This window comes from Ostreococcus lucimarinus, chromosome 1, assembly GCF_000092065.1.
Source record: "Ostreococcus lucimarinus CCE9901 chromosome 1, complete sequence".
NCBI classification, from domain to species: domain Eukaryota; kingdom Viridiplantae; phylum Chlorophyta; class Mamiellophyceae; order Mamiellales; family Bathycoccaceae; genus Ostreococcus; species Ostreococcus sp. 'lucimarinus'.
This window is the reverse complement of record NC_009355.1, coordinates 677,007-695,336: the sequence shown is the minus strand read 5'-3', so window position 1 is coordinate 695,336 and position 18,330 is coordinate 677,007. Positions and strand designations below refer to the sequence as shown.

Genomic DNA, 18,330 nt, shown 5'->3' with positions numbered 1-18,330 from the left:
CAATCACTTCGTCTTTGCCCGTTTCATTTTTCCATCGCTGTGATAAATGTTTCATGACGTCTTTGTGCGGAGTCGAAGCGCCGAGAGCGTTCTTGGTGGATTTGAAGTGCTCCTTCACGAACAACGAAAAAGCCGTCGGTGCTCGAGCGGCTACTTCGTCCCCATTCTTCTTGAACTTGCCAAGGTACTCCAACTTCCCCCCGCACGCACCACACGCCTTTTTCGTGATATCGATTGACTTGCTGTGACGGCCGTACTCTTGTTGACACCAGTCTCTGGTGCAACGCCATTTGTACGGCTGATGGATCGTGTACGCGTGGCACGTACTGACGTTCGTCTCGGGATAAACTTTCATCGCTTGACTAGCCCACTTCTTAAACACCGGCCCGTGAGGTGGTTTCGCGGTCTTGTCGACGAGCCAAGCGGAGGCGTGACACATCTCGTGGAGCAACGTGGATTCGAGTTTTTCAACTGTGTCCAGCACCTTGTTGGATAGTTCGATGCGCGCGCTGTACGTTGTCTCACCAGATTTCGTTGAACGTTTGTAATGTGTCAGGCCCGCCGTGGTCAGCAGCTTCTTGTTCCACGTCACTTCAAAGTCCGACGGAAGCTCGGCATCGAACACCTTTTCGTTGAACTCTGCGAATAGCGCAGCGGTGATGGCGTCCTTGTCTCGATTAAAGTTCAACTTTTGAACACCATTCTTGGTCACGCTCTTAATCGCAGACTGAAGAGCCTTACTGTGCGAAGGTGGTGGTCTGAACGCTTTCACTGCAGACGTCGGCGAGAGCTCCTTTGGTGGCGTCGGCGTGTGCAGATTCGACGGGCTGTACTCGTCGATGACGAGCTTATCGTTCATTTCCTTAGCCACGTCAATCTTACTTGATGGCTTTCGCGGCACTGGTGTCACGTTTTCTTCGTCACTGTCGTATTCCACCGCATCATCATCCGCGTACGAGTCGTCGTCGTCGTCGATGAAATCATCGTCGCTAGAGTGAAGTTCGTCATCGATGTCATCAAAATCTTCACTTCCGGATAAATCATCGTCCACGAAAGCGTTGCGAGGCACGAGTGGCTTCCGCGCTGCGATGCGGCGTGGTCGCGTATTCACCACGGGTGCGTCCTGATCTTCTTCCGATGCTTCATCGTCATCATTGTCGTCGTCGTTGAGCGTGACTTCGTCCGACTCGCTCTCGTCCTCGGCGTCGCTGTCAAGAATAACCTTGCGCCGTCTCTCGCGCGCTCGTGGACGACGAACGCTAGCGACGGCAGGTGAATCTGAAGCAGTTGAATCTTCGAATCGAACGTGATTTTCGATCTTCGCGGTAGGCAACTCCGGCTCACCTTTCAAAGCTTCAACTTCGTCGCGACCACCGGCAACTTGAGGTGAATCGACGACGATCGAATCGTCGAATCGTATATGCGTCCCGAACTTCACGATGGGTTCGATCGTTTCATCTTCAACGACTTCTGACTCAGTCAAAGCCGTCTGATCTTCGTCGAGGTCATCCTTTCGAGTGTTCAAATCGAGCGCGTCCATGGCGTCGTCTAAATCGTCCAAGTCGTCGACCTCCGTTCCAGCCACCGATTCGTCGTCGGCGTCGTTTTCGTCATCCGTCTCCGCGATGGATTCGGACTCGATCGACGAAACCGTTCGAGTGTGATCTAAGAGCGCGAAAGGCCCGCCGCGCGCGTGCATTTTCACCAAAGTACAGTCCGCCGCGCCGCAATCGCACGTCGGAAAAGTCCCTTCCTCTTCGACAACTTCCTCTTCTTCCGCCGTCGCCTCGAAACTTTCGCCCGCCGAATCAAAACTGGCATCTTCGCTCACATCACAGGCCGCGTCTCGCATCACTGTCACCGGCGTCTGCGTCTCCGCCGTAGAAAAGCTCAAGCGCTTCCCCTTCGTCGGCTTTGTCGGCGACAGCGCGTCGATGGCGCGCGCCAACGCCTCGAACGAACCACCACCTCCCGGCGTCTGTTTCGCCAACGACGCGAACACGCGCGCTGGATCGAGACCATTCGCACGAATAGAAACCATCGTCTCCCTCAGGCACCGTTTCGTCGCCTCCGCGAGCTTCAACTGTTCGTCGAACCGCGCCGTCGTCACCGGCGTTCGCGTCGTCCGCCTCGCGTTCGTCTTCCTCGGCAGCGGTTCCGTCGCTCGATCCTCCTCCTCGCGCGTCGATCCCGCGGACATCGACGACGTTCGGCTTCTCTCCGCGTCGAACATCAAATCACCGCTCGTCTCCCCGTCGCTCTCGCTCTCGCTCCTCGCGTCGCCGCGTTTGTTCCCCTCGCGCGTCGTCCCCGCGCTCGTCCGTCCGTTCACGCCCACCGCTCGCAGCGGCGGTCGCCCCGTCGACGCCGTTCGCGGCACCGGCACCGCTTTCGACACCACCTCGTCCGACGGCGCGTCGCCGACGATGGACACCGACGGTCCGAGCGCGCGCTTTCGCGTCGACGCCGACGGCGTCGCTTCGACATCAACCGTCGCGTCGCCGCCGTCGCGCGCCGCTTCGCGCGTCGATCGCGAGAGCGCGCCGGACGCGCGACGCGCGCGCTCGCGCGGTTTCTGCGCGCTGAGCCTGGCGAACAGGTCCGACATGGCGGCGCGCGGCGGCGCGACGCGACGCGTCACAATGCGGCCTCGCGATGGCGTCGAGCCGGGCGTCGCCGCGAACGTCGCCGTCAGCGGCGTCGCGGTGATGTGCGCGACGACGGTGACGAACCCGCTGGACGTGATCAAGGTGCGCATGCAGACGAGCGCGCGAAGGCGCGCGGGCGCGCTCGTGGGGACGGCGCTCGACGTCGGGCGAAGGGAGGGACTGGGGACGTTTTGGCGAGGGATTTCGCCGGCGCTGACGCGCGCGGCGCTGTACGGGGGGTGCCGATTGGGGCTGTACGATCCGATGCTGCGAGTGGTGGCGCCCGCGGTGGAGCGCGAGCGCGAGGGCGCGCCGAGGGTGGCGACGAGACTGCTCGCGGGGGCGGCGAGCGGAGCGTTCGCGGCGGCGGCGCTGAATCCAACGGAATTGCTCAAGACGCGCATGCAGACCGAGGCGGGGGCGTCGACGACGTTGGTGGGACACTTGCGAGCGGTCGTGCGCGAGGGCGGCGTGGGTGGGCTTTGGCGCGGGAGCGGGTTGGCGATGATGAGGTCCGCGGTGCTCACGGCGACGCAGGTGGCGACGTACGGGGAGGTGAAACGTCGCGTCGTCGACCTCGGGCTCGTCGACGCCGACGGCGCGAAGTGGCGATTGCACTTCGCGGTGGCGATGTTGACGGGGGTGGTGACGACGGCGACGACGAATCCAGTGGATATGCTGAAGACGCGGCTGTACGTCGCGAACGCTGCGGCAAGCGGCGGCGCGAACGCGCCGACGGTCAGAGGCACGCTCGTCGACGTTCTCGCTCGGTACGGCCCGTTTGGATTATTTAGGGGCTTCAGCGCGAATTACATGCGACTCGGACCGCAAACAGTGGTGACGTTCGTCGTCGCCGAATATTTGCGCGAGCGTTTCGGTATGAGCGCTCTGTAGAGAGTTCGTTTAAGGCGACATCGCGCGCGACTCAGCGCGCGCGACTAGGATTAGGATTAGACACTTTGGATTATACTCGTTAGCAACTCGTCCTCTTCAACGTCGTCAGGATCGACGCGAATGATTCGGAAGATGCCCGATGTCGCTCCCGCGCGTCACTGCCCGGAGCGCTATGCCGAAGGCGGACGACCCCCACGTCGTCCTCGGCGTCGCCAAAGGCGCAGCCGTGGATGAAATAAAAAAGGCGTTTCGCGCGCGCGCGCGCGTGCTTCATCCCGACACGAGCGACGGCACCACGACGGAGGAAGAGTTTCACGCCCTCAAGGCTGCCTATGAAGCACTTTTGAAACGTCGCGGCGCCGAGGCGGATCCTCAAGACGAAGTCTACGGCCCCGGGATGCGCGCGAGGTTAGATGCCGCGCGAGCGTGGCGTGAGCGAAGCGCGATGAAGTCGTCCGGGGTAGCACCGGCGAGGGAGTGGAATGAAATCAACGCGGCGGCGAGCGGGACGCAGCGGCGTGCGTCGGGACGGGCGTTCGACGCTGAGGCGCATCAGACGCTGGAAGAGTTACTCGCGGCGAGGAGAGCGGCAAAGTCGAACACGGTGTCGTCCGTGAAGAGCGCTTTGGGGGCTGGAATTGTCGAAGGCAAGGTTAGCAGAGGGAGCCGAGGGTTGCTCGTCGTCGGGTGTGGGTTGATTATCGGGTTGATTGCTACGCGCAAAGTGATGCATAAGATGGAGGAGAGGGAGAAGCGTGCGGTCAAGTCGTCATAATGTCGTTGCTGTATTTTACCATTTCTATAGTCGCTGCGCATAGCTACAACCGCAGCATTGATTGTTACTACGTGTTTAGGCGTACTAAAACCGTACTAAAACTTTCTCCTCAGAACTTCGACGGTCGGCGATACGGCGAGGTGTACGCCATATCTCCGTCGAATAAGTTTTGAAACTGTTCCACAATATTTGCGTCGTGCATCACGATCTCGAAGTCACGGTTGATGGATGCACCGCCCTTGTGCAACGGGAGAAATGGACGGACTGGGAGCGGCAAATCGCTTGGCGACAAATTTCCCGTCGCCAAGACGACGCGTTCACCCTCGCGTCCACGATCCACGATCATAATCTTCAAATGTGCGTAACGATAATATCGCGGCGATGAGCGAAATACGATTTTTTCATTCTCGCGCATCTTGTCGACGAGACTTGCGGATAGCTTTCTATCGACGTCGGAAAAGATGGCGCGCGACAACACGATTCGCACGATTACGCCGGCATCAGCCAGTTTCAATAGCCTTGACGCGAAGAAATCGTCCGTAATTTGGTATGTGTAAATGTCCAGCGTCGCACTTGCGTTCATCGCCTCGAGCATGGTCGCCGCGCCTGCGTCTGGGCTCACACTCACCTTGACCGCGGCGCCCTTACACCACGTCTCACGCAGTTTCTTCGGCGAGTAATGCGGCGCGGAGATGTTTCTCGATGGTATCGGAAAAGGCTCGAGCCACTCGCTCGATTTCATTCGTTGAATCTCATCCTCGCTGATTCCATCGTTTGCCGGCATTCGCCAAACTTCGGCTACGCTCCAGTCGTATTCAAACACCTCGCCCGCGAATTCCGCGACGCTCTTACTTCTCGCGACGACGCCGGCTTCTCTGTTTTCCAAGTAACTCGACTTCGACCAGTTTACCGAGCTTATCGCGGTGACGTTATTATCGACGATCATCGCCTTCGCGTGCATGAACGTCGTACTGGTGTACGTGCGCACGTCGAAATTCTCCGCGAAGTAGCTCAGCACGGAAACCGCGCCCGCACACTCTCGAACGCTATCGAACCGATTCGTCAACAACCGCACCCGCACGCCTCGATGCGCCGCGTTCAGCAGCTCTCGAAACAACACGAACGCTTCGTTCGCGCGAACGCGGTCCGGCGCGCATCCCGCGCACCCCGATTTCGTCGCGCCGCACCCGCTCCACGATTCCACCGCGGGCGCGAAGACGTCCACGCTTTCCCTCGCCTCGCGCACGAGCGACGCGCTCGCGTCCGCGCTCGTGTCCGGCGAAAAGAACGGCGTCAATCCGACGCGCGCGTCCGCCGCCGCGACGAACTCGCGGAACCGCGGCGCGTACGTGTCGTTCTGCGCGCGCGTCGTCGTCAGTTCCGAGAGACACCGAGAGGTGCTCACTTTTGAATCCGCGCCGCGCGCGCGCGCGCGCGCGTCGCTCGAGCGCGTCGTGCGCGTCGCTCGCGCACCTGGTGATCGTACTCCCTTCGCGGCGCGCCGAGCGCGCTCGCGCCGAGCGCGACGAGCCACAACGACGGTCGCATCTCGCGCGCGCGAGTGACGGCGACGGCAGTTCGAGTCGCGGATGAGCGACGCCTCCGCGCGCATCGCCGCGCGACTGCTGCGCGGATGGACGCTCACGGCAGAGCGCTGCCCGGTGGCCCGGTGCGGGACGCCGCTGATGCGCGAGCGCGCGACGGACGCGACGTTTTACTGCGCCGGTGGCGACGCGTCGGTGCGACTCGACGACGTCGAGCACGGCGCGCGGAGCGGCGCGGTGGACGCGTGGGAGGCGGAGAGCGACGAGGACGAGGACGCGCGTGATCGCGACGGCGCGCGCGCGCGCGAGGTCGGGACGTCGGAGGAGGAGGACGGCGACGCGGACGACGCGAGGTCGCCGTCGGCGCGCGAGGACGCGACGCGCATCGACGGCGGGATCGACGGCTTGGTCCTGCGCGACGGCGTCGTGGACGTGTCGGGACGCGTCGCGGAGAAAATGCTCATGGGTTGGACGCTGACGAACGATGTGTGCCCGGTGTCGTCGTGCTCGGCGCCGCTCGTGCGGAACCGGGCGGGCGAATCGTTTTGCGTTCGCCACGAAATGTTCGTTCGAAAGGGCGAGAGCGCGACGCGCGCGATGGGGGCGACGGTTTCGGCGCCAAAACCACCTCCGGGTACGGCGGCCGCGCGCGACGGAAAGAGTCGCGTCGGTAGGCAATCGCGCGTGGACGACGAAATCGAGGAGTCGTCGCTCAGGACGCTTCGCGCCCTGGAAGAAAAACTCGCGCAGGCTCGCGGCGCTCTGCGCGATGAAACCGACGTCGACAAGTGTCGATCGTGGCTGGCGTTCATCGATGAGCTCCACGGCTCCATGCGCGCGCTTAGCGGCGGGATTTGACTATAGCGTATTTGAGTTTAGCGCCGCAGACAGTTACAGTCGCGCTCGACGCCACGGGCCTCGCCACACCCGCGCGCGCCCGACGCACGCGCGCGCCGCGACCGCGAACAGATCGCGCGTACGAAATAACATGTCGTCCGCAGCGCTCGTCGAGCTCGCGACGCCGCTCGACGCGGACGCGCGCGCGATGGATTTAAAATCTCGTGGATTCAAAATTCAAAAGCGACGACGCCCGATGGAAGAGGGCGAGCTGTGCTGCGGCGATGACGTCGGCAACGACGACGACGACGAGCGAGAGAATCAATCCACGCCGCCGGGAGCGCACGGCGCGAGCACGCCGAGCGCGAGCTCGTACGGGTCGTGGGGACGAGGGCGAGTGGCGAAGAAGACGACGCCGGAGACGTCGGAACGGGACGACGCGGTGACGCGAGATGGCGCACCGACGCCGAGCGCGACGAAAAGTAGCGACCAGAACGAAAACATGGTCGCGTGCGAACGCGTTGGGGGTGGGATCGAAAGTGGGATGGGTGGCAATGGAAATCCGCACGCAGATGCGAAGGCGTTGAAAAAGTTTGCGGACGGTTTGTGGGCGGCGAGAAAGGAGAAGAATGATCCCGCGACAAAGCTGCGCATGATGAAGACGTACGCCGAGAGCGTGATAAGTTTCGTTGAGGCGGCGGCGCGAACAAGCGATCAGGAAAAGAAGAAGATGAACTATCGCGGCGACGTCGATTTCGCCTTGTTTGTCGAAAAGGTTTGCTCGACGTGCTACGCGACTGAAATGGGACGGAATGCCGACTTTAGCTTCCGTTGCATGGCCTTGAGAGCGCTTATATTGCGCCTTTCGGTCGCATGCTCCGTGCGTGTGATGAAGTTGAACACGTACGCCGCCGCAGACGCGATCAAAGATGCAGATGACGAGGCTGTCATCGCCGAGCTGAAGAATTATCAAAAAGATACCCGCGCGATGACCGAGTCAATGTCTCGCGTGTCGAGTCACCTTCGTACGCTCAAGACCATGGTTCCAGAGAATCGAGCCGATGTCGCACGCGTGTGCGAATATCTCTTAGATTTTGCGAGCGACGGCGGTCTCGGCACGGAGACTACGTTGCGCGTCGTCGACGACGCTCACGAGGTGCTCACGAAGATCTTTTCGATGAAAACGCTCGAGGACAAATGAAATTAGTTGATAGGGGATAGCAATGATACTTGATACACAACTCGCAATTCGTAACTCACGATCGGCGCCGCCTGCCTGCGCCCATAACCGTCGCCGTCAGCGCGCCCGCGAGCGCGGCGACGACGTGCGACGCGAACGGCCGTGCCTTTTCCGACAGGCTTTTTCTCTCCTCGAGCGGTGCATCCTCCTTGATGGGCAGCGACATGCACTGCTCCAACGCACCCTTCGCGTCGAGTTCGCCGCGTAGACACTGCGCGCACGTGGACATCATGGGCGCCGAAACACCGAGCTTTTCAGCCAGGCGCTCCGCCGCGGGCGCCGTGGCGACGCCCTCGGCGACGCCTTGAAGCGACTGCGCGCGTTCGTTGAGAATATCTTGAATCTTCTTCCCTCGCCCGAACGCGATTCCCACGGCTTTATTGCGCGACGCATCGCCCAAGCACGTCAGCATCAAGTCACCGATCCCCGAAAGCCCCGCCATCGTGTGTTCCTTCGCCCCCATCGCGACGCCCAGGCGCGTCATCTCTCGGCATCCGCGCGTCACCAACAACGTCTGCGCGTTCACCCCCAACCCCATCCCCTCCAGCCCTCCCGCTAAGATCGCGATCACATTCTTCAACGCACCGCCTATCTCCACGCCCACGACGTCCGTGCTCGGATACACCCGCATCTTCGGTCCCGAAAACAACGCCGCCGCGCGTTTCGCGAGCGCCAAATCCTTCGCCGCCATGACGCCGCCGCTCGGCGTCCCGTCCATCAACTGCGTCGCGAACGTCGGTCCTCCGAAGAACGCGCACGGATGTTCCCTCCCTAGCACTCGCTCCAGCACCTCGTGCATGAGTTCAAGCGTGTCCGAGCGCAGTCCCTTGCTCGTGTTCACGAAGAGCGCGCCGCTCGCCCGCACCGCGTCCCGCACGCCAATCAAGAATTCCTCCGTCCCCTGCATCGGTATCGCGTGCACGATCGCGTCCGCCCCTCGCAGCGCCTCGTCCGCGTCCGTCGTCGCCGTGACGTTCGCCGCGAGCTCGAACGCGCTCAGATGGCTCGGATTCGCGCGCGCGTCGTTTATCCCGCGCGCGACGTCCTCGCGTCGCGTCACGATGACCACCTCGCGCGCGTTCCTCGCCACGACGCTCGCCATCGCGGTGCCGAACGACCCCGAGCCGAACACCACGACCCGCATCGCGCGCGCTCGGCGTCGCCGCGTCGCGTCGCGCTGTCGCGTCGCGTCGTCAGTGCGCGACGCGCGAATGTCCGCGACGCCCGCGCTCGCGCGCGCGACGACGCGCGTCGAGCACGTCCTCGCGCGCCGCGCGCGCGACGACGGCGACGCGGTCGACGCGCGCGACGACGTCGCGGGCGTCCTGCGCGTGGAGCTCGCGCGCGAGGATTCCGCGCGCGACGATTCGCCGCGCGCGTTCGAGTGCGAGTGCGCGCTCGACGCCGCGCGCGCGCTCGACGACGCGCTCCGCGACGCGGCCGCGCGCGTCGACGCGCTCGCGTCGCGCGCGGCGTGATCGCGCCGACCGACGCGTCGACGCGTCGACGCGTCGCGCGCGCGCGACGGCGCGGCGTCGCTCGTTTTGTGATTGAATCGATCGATCGATCGCATCGACGCGTCGCGTCGGTCAACGCGACGGCACAGCGCGACGCCCGCATGGCGTCGATCCCGCGCGTGGGCGCGCGCGTGGAACTCGGCGAGGACGGCGCGCGCGGCGTCGTGCGGTACGTCGGCGCGGTGGGCGAACGCGCGGGGACGTGGATCGGCGTCGAGTTTGACGACGACGACCGCGGGCGGCACGACGGCGTCGTCGACGGCGTGCGGTACTTTTCGTGCGAGGCGCGCGACGAGGACGCGGGCGCGGGCGGTGCGGACGACGGAAGGGGCGCGCGGCGCGCGTCGATGGTGCGCGCGCACAAGATCGCGCGAGGAAGGACGTTCGCGGAGGCGCTTCGAGGACGGTACGCGCGAGACGACGCGAGCGCGGATGACGGCGAACGCGGCGGCGATGGGAACGGTGGAGGGGACGATATGTGCATACGGACGGCGAGGGGGCGAGTGATGCGCGTGGAGCTGTGCGAGACGGAGGAAGAGGCGACGATGGACGCGGCGGCGACGGCGAGACGGTTGAAATCGATGACGCGCGCGTACGTCGATCACGCGAGAGTGGAGACGATGGGGGCGAGAGGCGAGGCGAGCGCGTGCGCGGGGGCGCTGCGAGTGTTAGGTTTAGCGGGGAGTCTGTTGACGTCCGTGGAGGACGTCGCGAGGATAGGGGAAGAGTTCCCGACGTTGGAGGCGTTGGATTTGAGCGGGATTCGGCTCGGCGACTGGACGAAGGCGTCGTCGATGTGCGCGCGTTTCGAGAAGTTGAAAGTGCTCGTGTTGAATGATTCGATGGTAAAGTGGCGGGATGTGCGAGCGTTGAGCTCGTTGATGCCCGAAATCGAGGAACTGCACTTGAACGGAAATAATATTTCTTCGTTCGCGATGGACATCGACGACGGCGCGAACGTCTTTCCAAAGTTGCGAAAGCTGAGCGTCGATGGGAACGCCCTGAGCGACTGGAGTGAGATCGAAGAGCTTGGACGACAGTTACCTTGGCTTGAGAAACTGCACGCGTCGCAGAATGCGCTGGCGGAAATCCGACCGTCGCGCGCGTTTTCGGCGCTCAAGACGTTGCTCCTCGGCGACAACGCGCTGAGCGCGTGGTCATCCGTCGACGCGCTGAATGCGTTCCCCAAGCTCGAGGACGTGCGACTGAGCGGCAACCCGTTCGCGAGCGCGTCGTCATCGCGGCACGAAATAATCGCCCGCGTGGACAAGCTCGTCGCGCTGAACGGGTCCACGGTTTCCACCGCCGAGCGCAAAGACTCCGAGATTCGATATTTGCGTCGCGTGCTTCAACAGCTCAAGGAAGTATCAATCGAGGGCGACAGCGCCCGGGTACGCGTGACTGAGGAGAATCCTCGAGTCGACGCGCTTGTGGCGAAGCATGGTGATTTGGTCACACACGCCGCGCGCGCGCCCGGCTCGGGCACGCTCGCGAGCGCCTCCGTCGACCTCGTCCTTTGCCTCGAATCCACCGGCCAAACGATGACTAAAAAGCTCCCCAAGACCACGGCGATCGCAAAGCTCAAGCTATTCTGCGCCAAGCTGTTCAAGTTCGACGTCTCCCAAGCCGAGATCTTCCTCGTCGCTCCGGACGCCTCGCGCGTCTCCCTCGAGCCCGACTTCGAACCTCTCGCCGCGTTCGCCCCGATCGACGGGCAGCGTCTCGCCATCGTCCTGACGTGATTCATCATTCATTATACCCGCATTGTATTCATCCCAGCGGCATCCCTCGATTCGCGCGCGCGCGTCCGAAGCGTCGCGCTTCGCGAACGCGCCACGTGTCGCGTTCAGTTCTTACCCCTAGTTCGACACCTGTCCCAATCCTTCGCGACATCGCGACGCTCGTCGACCGCGATCGACCCCAGTCGTCGCGAACGCGAGTCACGCACGAACGAACGCATTATGTCGCTCAACGCGCGCGCGTCGATGCGCTCGAGCGGCGCGCGCGAGCACACGCTCGGCGCCGGTCTCGTCCCGCTCGTCAACCGTTTACAAGACATCTTCGCGAGCGCGGGCGTTCGCGGCTCGAAACTGGTCGATTTGCCCTGCATCGCCGTCGTCGGCTCGCAGTCGAGTGGGAAATCGAGCGTGTTGGAGGCGCTGGTGCGTGCGACGCGCGACGCGGGGCGAGGGTGACGGAAGATGCGAACGCGCGCGCGGGGGGAAGATACGAACGGACGCGCCGCGGAAAAGGATGACTGACGATGGTGATGACGATGATACGCGCGCAGGTTGGACGAGATTTCTTGCCGCGTGGACCGGATATTTGCACGCGACGACCGCTTTTGCTGCAGCTCGTGCACACGCCGGCGGTTCGCGGCGAACCAGAGGAATGGGGCGAGTTTTTGCACCAGCCCGGGCGAACGTACACGGATTTTGAGGAAATTCGAGAGGAGATTCAGGCTGAGACTGACAGAACGACGGGAAACAACAAAGGCGTGAGTAACAAGCAAATCCGGCTGAAGATTTGCTCGCCGAACGTGCTGACGATGACGTTGGTCGATCTTCCTGGAATTACGCGCGTCGCCGTGGGCGACCAGCCGGAGGACATTGAGACGCAGATTCGCAACATGATTTTGAGCTACATCAAGAAGGAAACGTGCTTGATTTTGGCGGTGACGCCCGCGAACTCGGATCTCGCGAACAGTGATGCGTTGACGCTGTCGAAGCAAGTGGATCCGGAGGGTAAGCGAACGCTCGGCGTCATCACCAAGCTCGACATCATGGACCGAGGCACGAACGCCGTCAAGTATTTGAAAGGCGAAGTCGTACCTTTGCGTTTGGGATACGTCGGTGTCGTGAACCGATGTCAGGCAGACATCGCGGAGCGTCGCACGATTCACCACGCTCGAAAGCTGGAGGCCGAGTTCTTCGCGTCAAAGCCCGAATACAAGGAGGTCATCAAAAACTGTGGCGTTCATTCGTTGAGTAAAAACGTAAGCAGCTTGCTGGCCGACCACATCGCCGCTTTGTTGCCGGATTTACAAGTTCGCATCATGCGCGAAAGATCGGAGGCTGAAAAGGAGTTAGAACTGCTTGGACCAGACGCGCCCGAAAGTGAATCGGAACGCGCAGCTCTCGTGCTTGCGAAACTCGAAAAGTACGCCGCCGGCTTACAAGCCGCCGTCGAGGGGCGTAGCGCAAAGCTGAGCATCGACGTGTTAGAGGGTGGTGCGCGCATTCACTACGTTTTGCAAGAGATTTTCGTAAAGGGTTTACTTGAACTCAACCCTACGGCATCCATGACGGATGAGCACATTCGTACCAAGATTCAGAACACTGCCGGCACGAAGGCCGTACTCCTCGTCCCGGAGGAACCGTTTGAACAACTCGCGAGACAGTGCATCGAGAAGATGTTGGAACCATGCAAGCAGTGTGCGTCATTGGTTCACGACGAACTGTGCAGCATGGCATTGGCAAACTTGACGAAGGATGTGACCAGCGTGTACCCGCGTCTCGGACAAGCGTTGGAGCAATCGTGCAAGGAGTATTTGAGACAAGGCTTGCGACCTGCGCTGGACATGATCGTAAATCTCGTGGAGTGCCAGTTGGCGCACATCAACACATCTCACCCAGATTTTATCGGTGGACCAGATGCGTTGATTCTCGCGCAAAAGGCTTTGAAGAGACGCGCCGGCGAAGAAGAGGAAGACGAAGAGGCGCCAGACGTTCCCGGAAAGGACAAGAACAAGAAGAAGGGCGCCGACAAGGAAAACGTCGGCGCGAAACCTACGACGATGGAAAAGACCGGACAGTGGATTAGTGGCATGTTGAGCCCATCAAAGCGACATTATAGCATCGAAAACGGTACGGTCAAGCTTCAATCTCCGCCGAAAAAGCTCAACGCGCACCAATGCGAGACTCCGGAAGAGTTTTTACAAGTTATGGTGACGCGGACGTTGCTCGAGAGCTACTTTAGCATCTCTCGTGGCATCCTCGCGGACATGGTGCCCAAGGCTGTGATGCACTTCTTGGTGAACTCTATCAGTCGAGGATTGAGACAGCACTTGATCGGCAAGTTGTATCAGCCTGGTATCATGCGGAACCTACTCGCTGAGGATCCTGAAATAGCTGCGATGCGCCAGCAGACGCGCAAGCGCGTCGAGGCGCTCAACGCGGCCGCGCTCACGATGTCGGAGTTCAAGTCGCATCTCACAGTGGCTTAGAACTGTTGTAACTGAATTTCTCGCCGTATCTTTACAGTTCGTTCTATTCCCATTCTATTTCTAATATAATACCATCATTACGTGCGTTGTCCGTAAGAATCATAGCCATCGTCGTATGATGTGTAATCGGCGAATCGACTGGATTCGCGTTTCGCTCTCTTCTTGATGTTCTCGAGAAATTCAAAAAGTGGTCTAGAATACGATTCCAGCATTGCGGCGCCGTAAGCAATGCGTGCATACGTGTCAGATGTGGACATGGCCTCTTGCCAGATGGCGCGCTCTTGATTTGTGCGCCACAGCCGTTTTCCCGCCTTCTTCTCATCCGACGGAATGATAAGCTCCCACCACTCGTGGCTCGCCATGAGACGCTCGTTCGATGCGTTGATCGCCGAACCGTTCGCATCCTTCGCGGTAACGTCTCTAGGGAGATCGCACATTTCGACCATTGCCTCCTCGATTTGCATCAAGTATCGTATCATCTCAGTAAGCTCTGTGGTTTTCTCCAACTCTCTGCCCCAGATTCTCCATCCAGACATGGTGCCGTCGGGCGCGGATACCTCGCAATTTACCACATCAGCCATTAACAGTTGGATGATCCTCTTCGCACCTTCCATCGAAAGTGTCTCTCGCGCAGCGATTTCGTTCCATCTCTCAACTTTCGTTCGCTGACTCGACTTTGGGAAGGCGTTCATGGCTTCCAATTCAGCCTGCCTAAACGCGGCGACGAGTTCGGCGCGAATCTCAGCTACGTTCTTGTGTAGTCGATGCTCACGAATACCTTTTGTGTTCAAGGATTTGCTCCATTCACGTAGCTGCTGCTCTGTAGTAAGTTTTGACCAGGTACCATCGACATGGATAGCAAGCAATGCGCCCGAGCTATACGATAGATTCCAGTAATACTTCGTGCCGTTGCGGTCTTGACCCAAACAATTCGATCGAATGCGTTCTTCTTGAAACTGTCGACGACGTTTAGCAGCCTGGGCCGCTATTTCATTCTTTTTCGCCTCCGTCTCTTTGAGAAGCGATCGCGCCTCAAGGAATGCGCGAACATCAGATTGCAACTCGGTTGGCACTTCGACGTCAGACTGCGGTAGAGTTATCAAAGCTTCGTGAGCCTGAACTTTTTGGATGAGCTCGTCGGATGCATTTTTGACGAGCGCGTTCGCATCGCGTAATTGTGGCGCAAGTTTCTTGTACTCTTTCTCGAATGCATTTTCGATCGCCTTATCACTCTCTTTTTCCTTCGACAAATCTTCAAGCGCCTTTACGCGTCGATTGACTTCTTTGTTGACTTCCGGCGCCTCAAAACATTCACCACACAACCAATCGAGCACGCGCGTGTGCTCCTCAGGCGTGAACATGCCTATTCGCTTCTCTGTGAGCGCGTTAATCGTACTCAGCGTAACGGCATCGATCTGTCCAACCCGGCTCTTTTCCTTGGCAAATTGCTTCATGATTTCAGGGAAAGTACCACTAAACTCCAAAGCGTCCGACCACGTCTTCACGAGGGCCTCGATTCCGTACGTCGTCGTCGTCACGGCCACTCGAAGCAAGGATACGTACAACTTCGAAAGTTTTGTCAAGTCGGAATCATCCAGAATAGTGTTCAGGTACTCTACCCCGAATTCGTCCACGCTCGGTTTTAGAATACGTCCAAATGTGCTAAAGAATTCGCAAATTTGCATCTGCGAGACATCTACCGCGGATGGCTTCCACGCCGTCCCGTTCGCGACGGCGGGCCAAGGGTCGCGATTTTGTTCTTTCGCTTGCGCCGCGTCGTATGCGACGAGCTCGTTATCATCCATAGGGTAGCGAGCCGCCTCTGCTCTCACTTTGGCTCGCTGCTCCGCCTCTTTGAGTTTGCGTTCGGCGTCTTGTAACTTCTGAGCTTCGCGTTCGAGCTGAATCTTTGACTTTTTCGCCGCTCGTTCCTGCTGCTGCTGCGCACGGTAGGCTTCAGCTTCTCTCTTTCTGCTCGCCAGCTCGGCTTCATGCTGCTGTGCTGCAGTTGCTCTCGAACGAAGGCGCTCTAACTTTTTCGCGTGAGAAGTCGCCACGGAAAATGTTTGCTGCACTGCCTTTTTCGCCTGCGCGATTTCTCCTCTGAGAGCACTCAGCTTCACGTTCCTCGTCGCATTCGCTTGTACTTTCGCCGCCTGCTTCGCCTCCTTCCTTCTACCCGCGATCCATTTTTCTTTGGCGACCGCCAAACGGTCGCTTTCCTTCTCAATTCGCTTCCTATGCGCTAAAATTTCTCGTCTGTCGTCGGGATCTCCCTTGTATTCCCTCGCCTCAGCGTCCAGTTCGAAGCTCGGCATGTCAGAAAAGTCGAGCTTTACCTGTGGAACCTTTGTCGCGGCCAACTCGCTCTGTAACTTCTGTTCTTTCGCCAACAGTGCTTCTAGTTTTGACTGCGCTTCTTCTGCGAGCAAAGCGCTATCCATCGTCTCCTGAAGCGCCAACTCGAGCTTTTCCATGTGCGGCGAAATCGTGGCGCCGCTCGTCGCCGTGGCGCGCGGCGCCGTCACCGCCCCAGACGGCGCCGGCGCCGCACTCCGATCCCCACCGTCCGTCGACGCCCCACTCGCGGATGCCGAAGGCCCTCGATCAACTTTCACGCGACCATTATCTCCCTCAAACTTGCTCGCCGGCGGCTTCTTCGTCGTCGGCGCCGCGCGCTTCAACGGCGTCAAATCGTACATCATCACAAACCCCGGACGCGCGCAAAACACATCCTCCTCGCTCTGCCTCGGAAACATCACCATATTCAAGTAAGCCACGACCTCTTTCACGCTCATCACGTCCTCATCGCGCGCGAGCCCCTTCGCCGCGCGCGCCGCCGCGTCTCGCCCCGCCGCCGCCGCCGCCGCCATCCCTCCCTTGAACCCGTGCACCGCGCGCACGACCGCCTCGTGCATCGCCCCTCGCGCGTTCGCGTGCACCATGGTCTCGCGCGCGCGCCCTCGCGTTCGTTCGCGCGCGCGTCGCTCGCGCGACCGCGTTCGATCGCGTCCAATCAGTCAATCCGCGCCCCGCACCGCGCGCGCGCCCCGCGTCCGACGTCCTCGAGCGCGCGCGCGCCGCGCGAGGCCGGCGCGCGCGAACCGACGATCGCGCGTCGCGCGTCGCGCGTCGCGCGCGCGCGAGGCCGCGTCGCGCGCGAACCGGACGCGCGCGCGTCGTGATGTGTCGCGCCCCGTATTCGGCGCACCTCGAGCCCCGTGTACCGCGCGACGAACCGCGCGCGACGTAAACCCAGCGCGTCGCGATCGTTCGCGCGCGCGCGCGACGCCGCACAGTCGCGCGCACGACCGCACGCCGCGCGCGAACGATCGCGCGCACGATGTCCACGAATGCGATGCGTCGAAACGCCGCGCTCGCGGTGCGATGCGCCATGCGCGAGGGCGCGCGAGGGACGATGATGACGCCGAAATCGACGACGGCGCCGCGCGCGGGGACGATGGTCAACGCGAGCGAAGGGTGCGCGCGAGCGACGCGATGCGCGCGAGCGAACGCGAGATGGCGGGGGATATATGTGCGCGCGCGATGATGGGCGCGGACGCGCGAAAACGCGATCGGGACGCGACGAGGGACGGACCTTTGAAGTCGGCGCGATCGGGGTCTGGGACCTGGAGGTCGGCGCGAAGGACGACGACTGACGGTGGTGCGCGGATGCGCGAAACGAACGTAGGGTGCCGGCGAACGTGAGGACCGTCTCTTTGCAAGCGGTGGCGATTCGAATGCGATCGGTCGGGAATATTCAAAAGATTACGAAGGCGATGAAGATGGTCGCCGCGTCTCGCCTCAAGGGGGCGCAAACGAAGTGCGAGAAGTCGCGCGCGCTCGTGAATCCGTTCGTGCGTTTGCTCGGGGATACCCCGGGGACTGAAACGGACAGCACGCTCGTCGTGCCGATCTCGTCCGATAAGGGTTTGTGTGGTGGTATTAACACCGCCGTGGTTAAGTACTCGACCGTTTTGAACGCGATGAGTCCGGGGGCGAGAATCAACGTCGTCGGCGACAAGGCGCGAGCGCAGCTCAACAGGCTTTACCCGGATCGAATCAACAACGTCGTTGTGGACACGACGAAGCAGCCGTTAACTTTTGGAACCGCTTCCGCGATCGCTGACGAGATTATGGCGCAAAACGCGCCGAAGACACAGCTGGTGTTCAACCGCTTCGCCTCTGCGATTTCCTTCAAGCCTACGGTTGCGACTGTCTTGTCCAGCGAAGAGCTCGAGAAGGCGGCGGAAGAGGGTGTGAATGAGTTTGATTCTTATGAAATCGAAGGACCCGACCGATCGGAGTTCCTCCTCGATCTCTCCGAGTTCAAGATGGGCGCGTTGTTGTACAACGCCATGTTGGAGAACAACACGTCTGAGTTGGGCTCGCGCATGCAATCGATGGAGAACTCGAGTAAGAATGCGAGTGACATGCTTCAAAAGCTCACTTTGCTTTACAACCGTACGCGTCAAGCCGCGATTACGACCGAGTTGATCGAGATTATCTCGGGTGCGAGTTCTCTTGAATCCAAGGAGTAAGCGGTTCGGAAAGAAGATTTCCGACGCGGACGCGCGAGCGTTGTCTCGCGAGCGCCGATGCGGTGTAGACCTAGCTTTTGAAAATGTAAACATAATTGGAGTGGGAGTG

At 60.8% G+C, this 18,330-nt stretch overlaps 11 protein-coding genes across 11 annotated transcripts; 7 read left to right on the top strand and 4 right to left on the bottom strand.

Annotated features, from left to right (window-relative positions):
• Positions 1-31: 31 nt before the first annotated feature.
• OSTLU_7517 (predicted protein) lies at positions 32-649 on the bottom strand (the record flags this gene model as incomplete). Its single annotated transcript, XM_001415533.1, has 1 exon — positions 32-649. A coding segment is annotated over one exon (618 nt), but the record flags the coding sequence as incomplete, so codon positions are not given.
• Positions 650-2,708: 2,059 nt separating this feature from the next.
• On the top strand, positions 2,709-3,542 carry OSTLU_29018 (MC family transporter: uncoupling protein; the record flags this gene model as incomplete). The annotated part of the gene is made up of 1 exon (XM_001415865.1): positions 2,709-3,542. One exon carries the CDS (start codon positions 2,709-2,711, stop codon positions 3,540-3,542), a length of 834 nt encoding a protein of 277 aa, XP_001415902.1.
• Positions 3,543-3,714: 172 nt separating this feature from the next.
• Positions 3,715-4,317, top strand: OSTLU_92168 (predicted protein; the record flags this gene model as incomplete). Its single annotated transcript, XM_001415864.1, has 1 exon — positions 3,715-4,317. The coding sequence occupies one exon, from the start codon at positions 3,715-3,717 to the stop codon at positions 4,315-4,317; it is 603 nt and encodes a 200-aa protein (XP_001415901.1).
• Positions 4,318-4,426: 109 nt separating this feature from the next.
• OSTLU_13850 (predicted protein) lies at positions 4,427-5,865 on the bottom strand (the record flags this gene model as incomplete). The annotated part of the gene is made up of 2 exons (XM_001415532.1): positions 4,427-5,674; positions 5,791-5,865. 2 exons carry the CDS (start codon positions 5,863-5,865, stop codon positions 4,427-4,429), a joined length of 1,323 nt encoding a protein of 440 aa, XP_001415569.1.
• A 41-nt stretch (positions 5,866-5,906) lies between these two features.
• OSTLU_29015 (predicted protein) lies at positions 5,907-6,719 on the top strand (the record flags this gene model as incomplete). The annotated part of the gene is made up of 1 exon (XM_001415863.1): positions 5,907-6,719. The coding sequence occupies one exon, from the start codon at positions 5,907-5,909 to the stop codon at positions 6,717-6,719; it is 813 nt and encodes a 270-aa protein (XP_001415900.1).
• Positions 6,720-6,906: 187 nt separating this feature from the next.
• OSTLU_92166 (predicted protein) lies at positions 6,907-7,899 on the top strand (the record flags this gene model as incomplete). The annotated part of the gene is made up of 1 exon (XM_001415862.1): positions 6,907-7,899. One exon carries the CDS (start codon positions 6,907-6,909, stop codon positions 7,897-7,899), a length of 993 nt encoding a protein of 330 aa, XP_001415899.1.
• Positions 7,900-7,954: 55 nt separating this feature from the next.
• OSTLU_13848 (predicted protein) lies at positions 7,955-9,082 on the bottom strand (the record flags this gene model as incomplete). The annotated part of the gene is made up of 1 exon (XM_001415531.1): positions 7,955-9,082. One exon carries the CDS (start codon positions 9,080-9,082, stop codon positions 7,955-7,957), a length of 1,128 nt encoding a protein of 375 aa, XP_001415568.1.
• Positions 9,083-10,135: 1,053 nt separating this feature from the next.
• OSTLU_5305 (predicted protein) lies at positions 10,136-10,825 on the top strand (the record flags this gene model as incomplete). Its single annotated transcript, XM_001415861.1, has 1 exon — positions 10,136-10,825. A coding segment is annotated over one exon (690 nt), but the record flags the coding sequence as incomplete, so codon positions are not given.
• Positions 10,826-11,346: 521 nt separating this feature from the next.
• Positions 11,347-13,680, top strand: OSTLU_29011 (predicted protein; the record flags this gene model as incomplete). The annotated part of the gene is made up of 2 exons (XM_001415860.1): positions 11,347-11,617; positions 11,746-13,680. Exons 1-2 carry the CDS (start codon positions 11,441-11,443, stop codon positions 13,678-13,680), a joined length of 2,112 nt encoding a protein of 703 aa, XP_001415897.1. The 5' UTR covers positions 11,347-11,440.
• A 77-nt stretch (positions 13,681-13,757) lies between these two features.
• On the bottom strand, positions 13,758-16,625 carry OSTLU_29010 (predicted protein; the record flags this gene model as incomplete). Its single annotated transcript, XM_001415530.1, has 1 exon — positions 13,758-16,625. One exon carries the CDS (start codon positions 16,623-16,625, stop codon positions 13,758-13,760), a length of 2,868 nt encoding a protein of 955 aa, XP_001415567.1.
• Positions 16,626-16,979: 354 nt separating this feature from the next.
• On the top strand, positions 16,980-18,330 carry OSTLU_29009 (F-ATPase family transporter: protons (mitochondrial)). Its single transcript, XM_001415859.1, has 2 exons — positions 16,980-17,160; positions 17,372-18,330. The coding sequence occupies exons 1-2, from the start codon at positions 17,024-17,026 to the stop codon at positions 18,219-18,221; spliced, it is 987 nt and encodes a 328-aa protein (XP_001415896.1). The 5' UTR covers positions 16,980-17,023; the 3' UTR covers positions 18,222-18,330.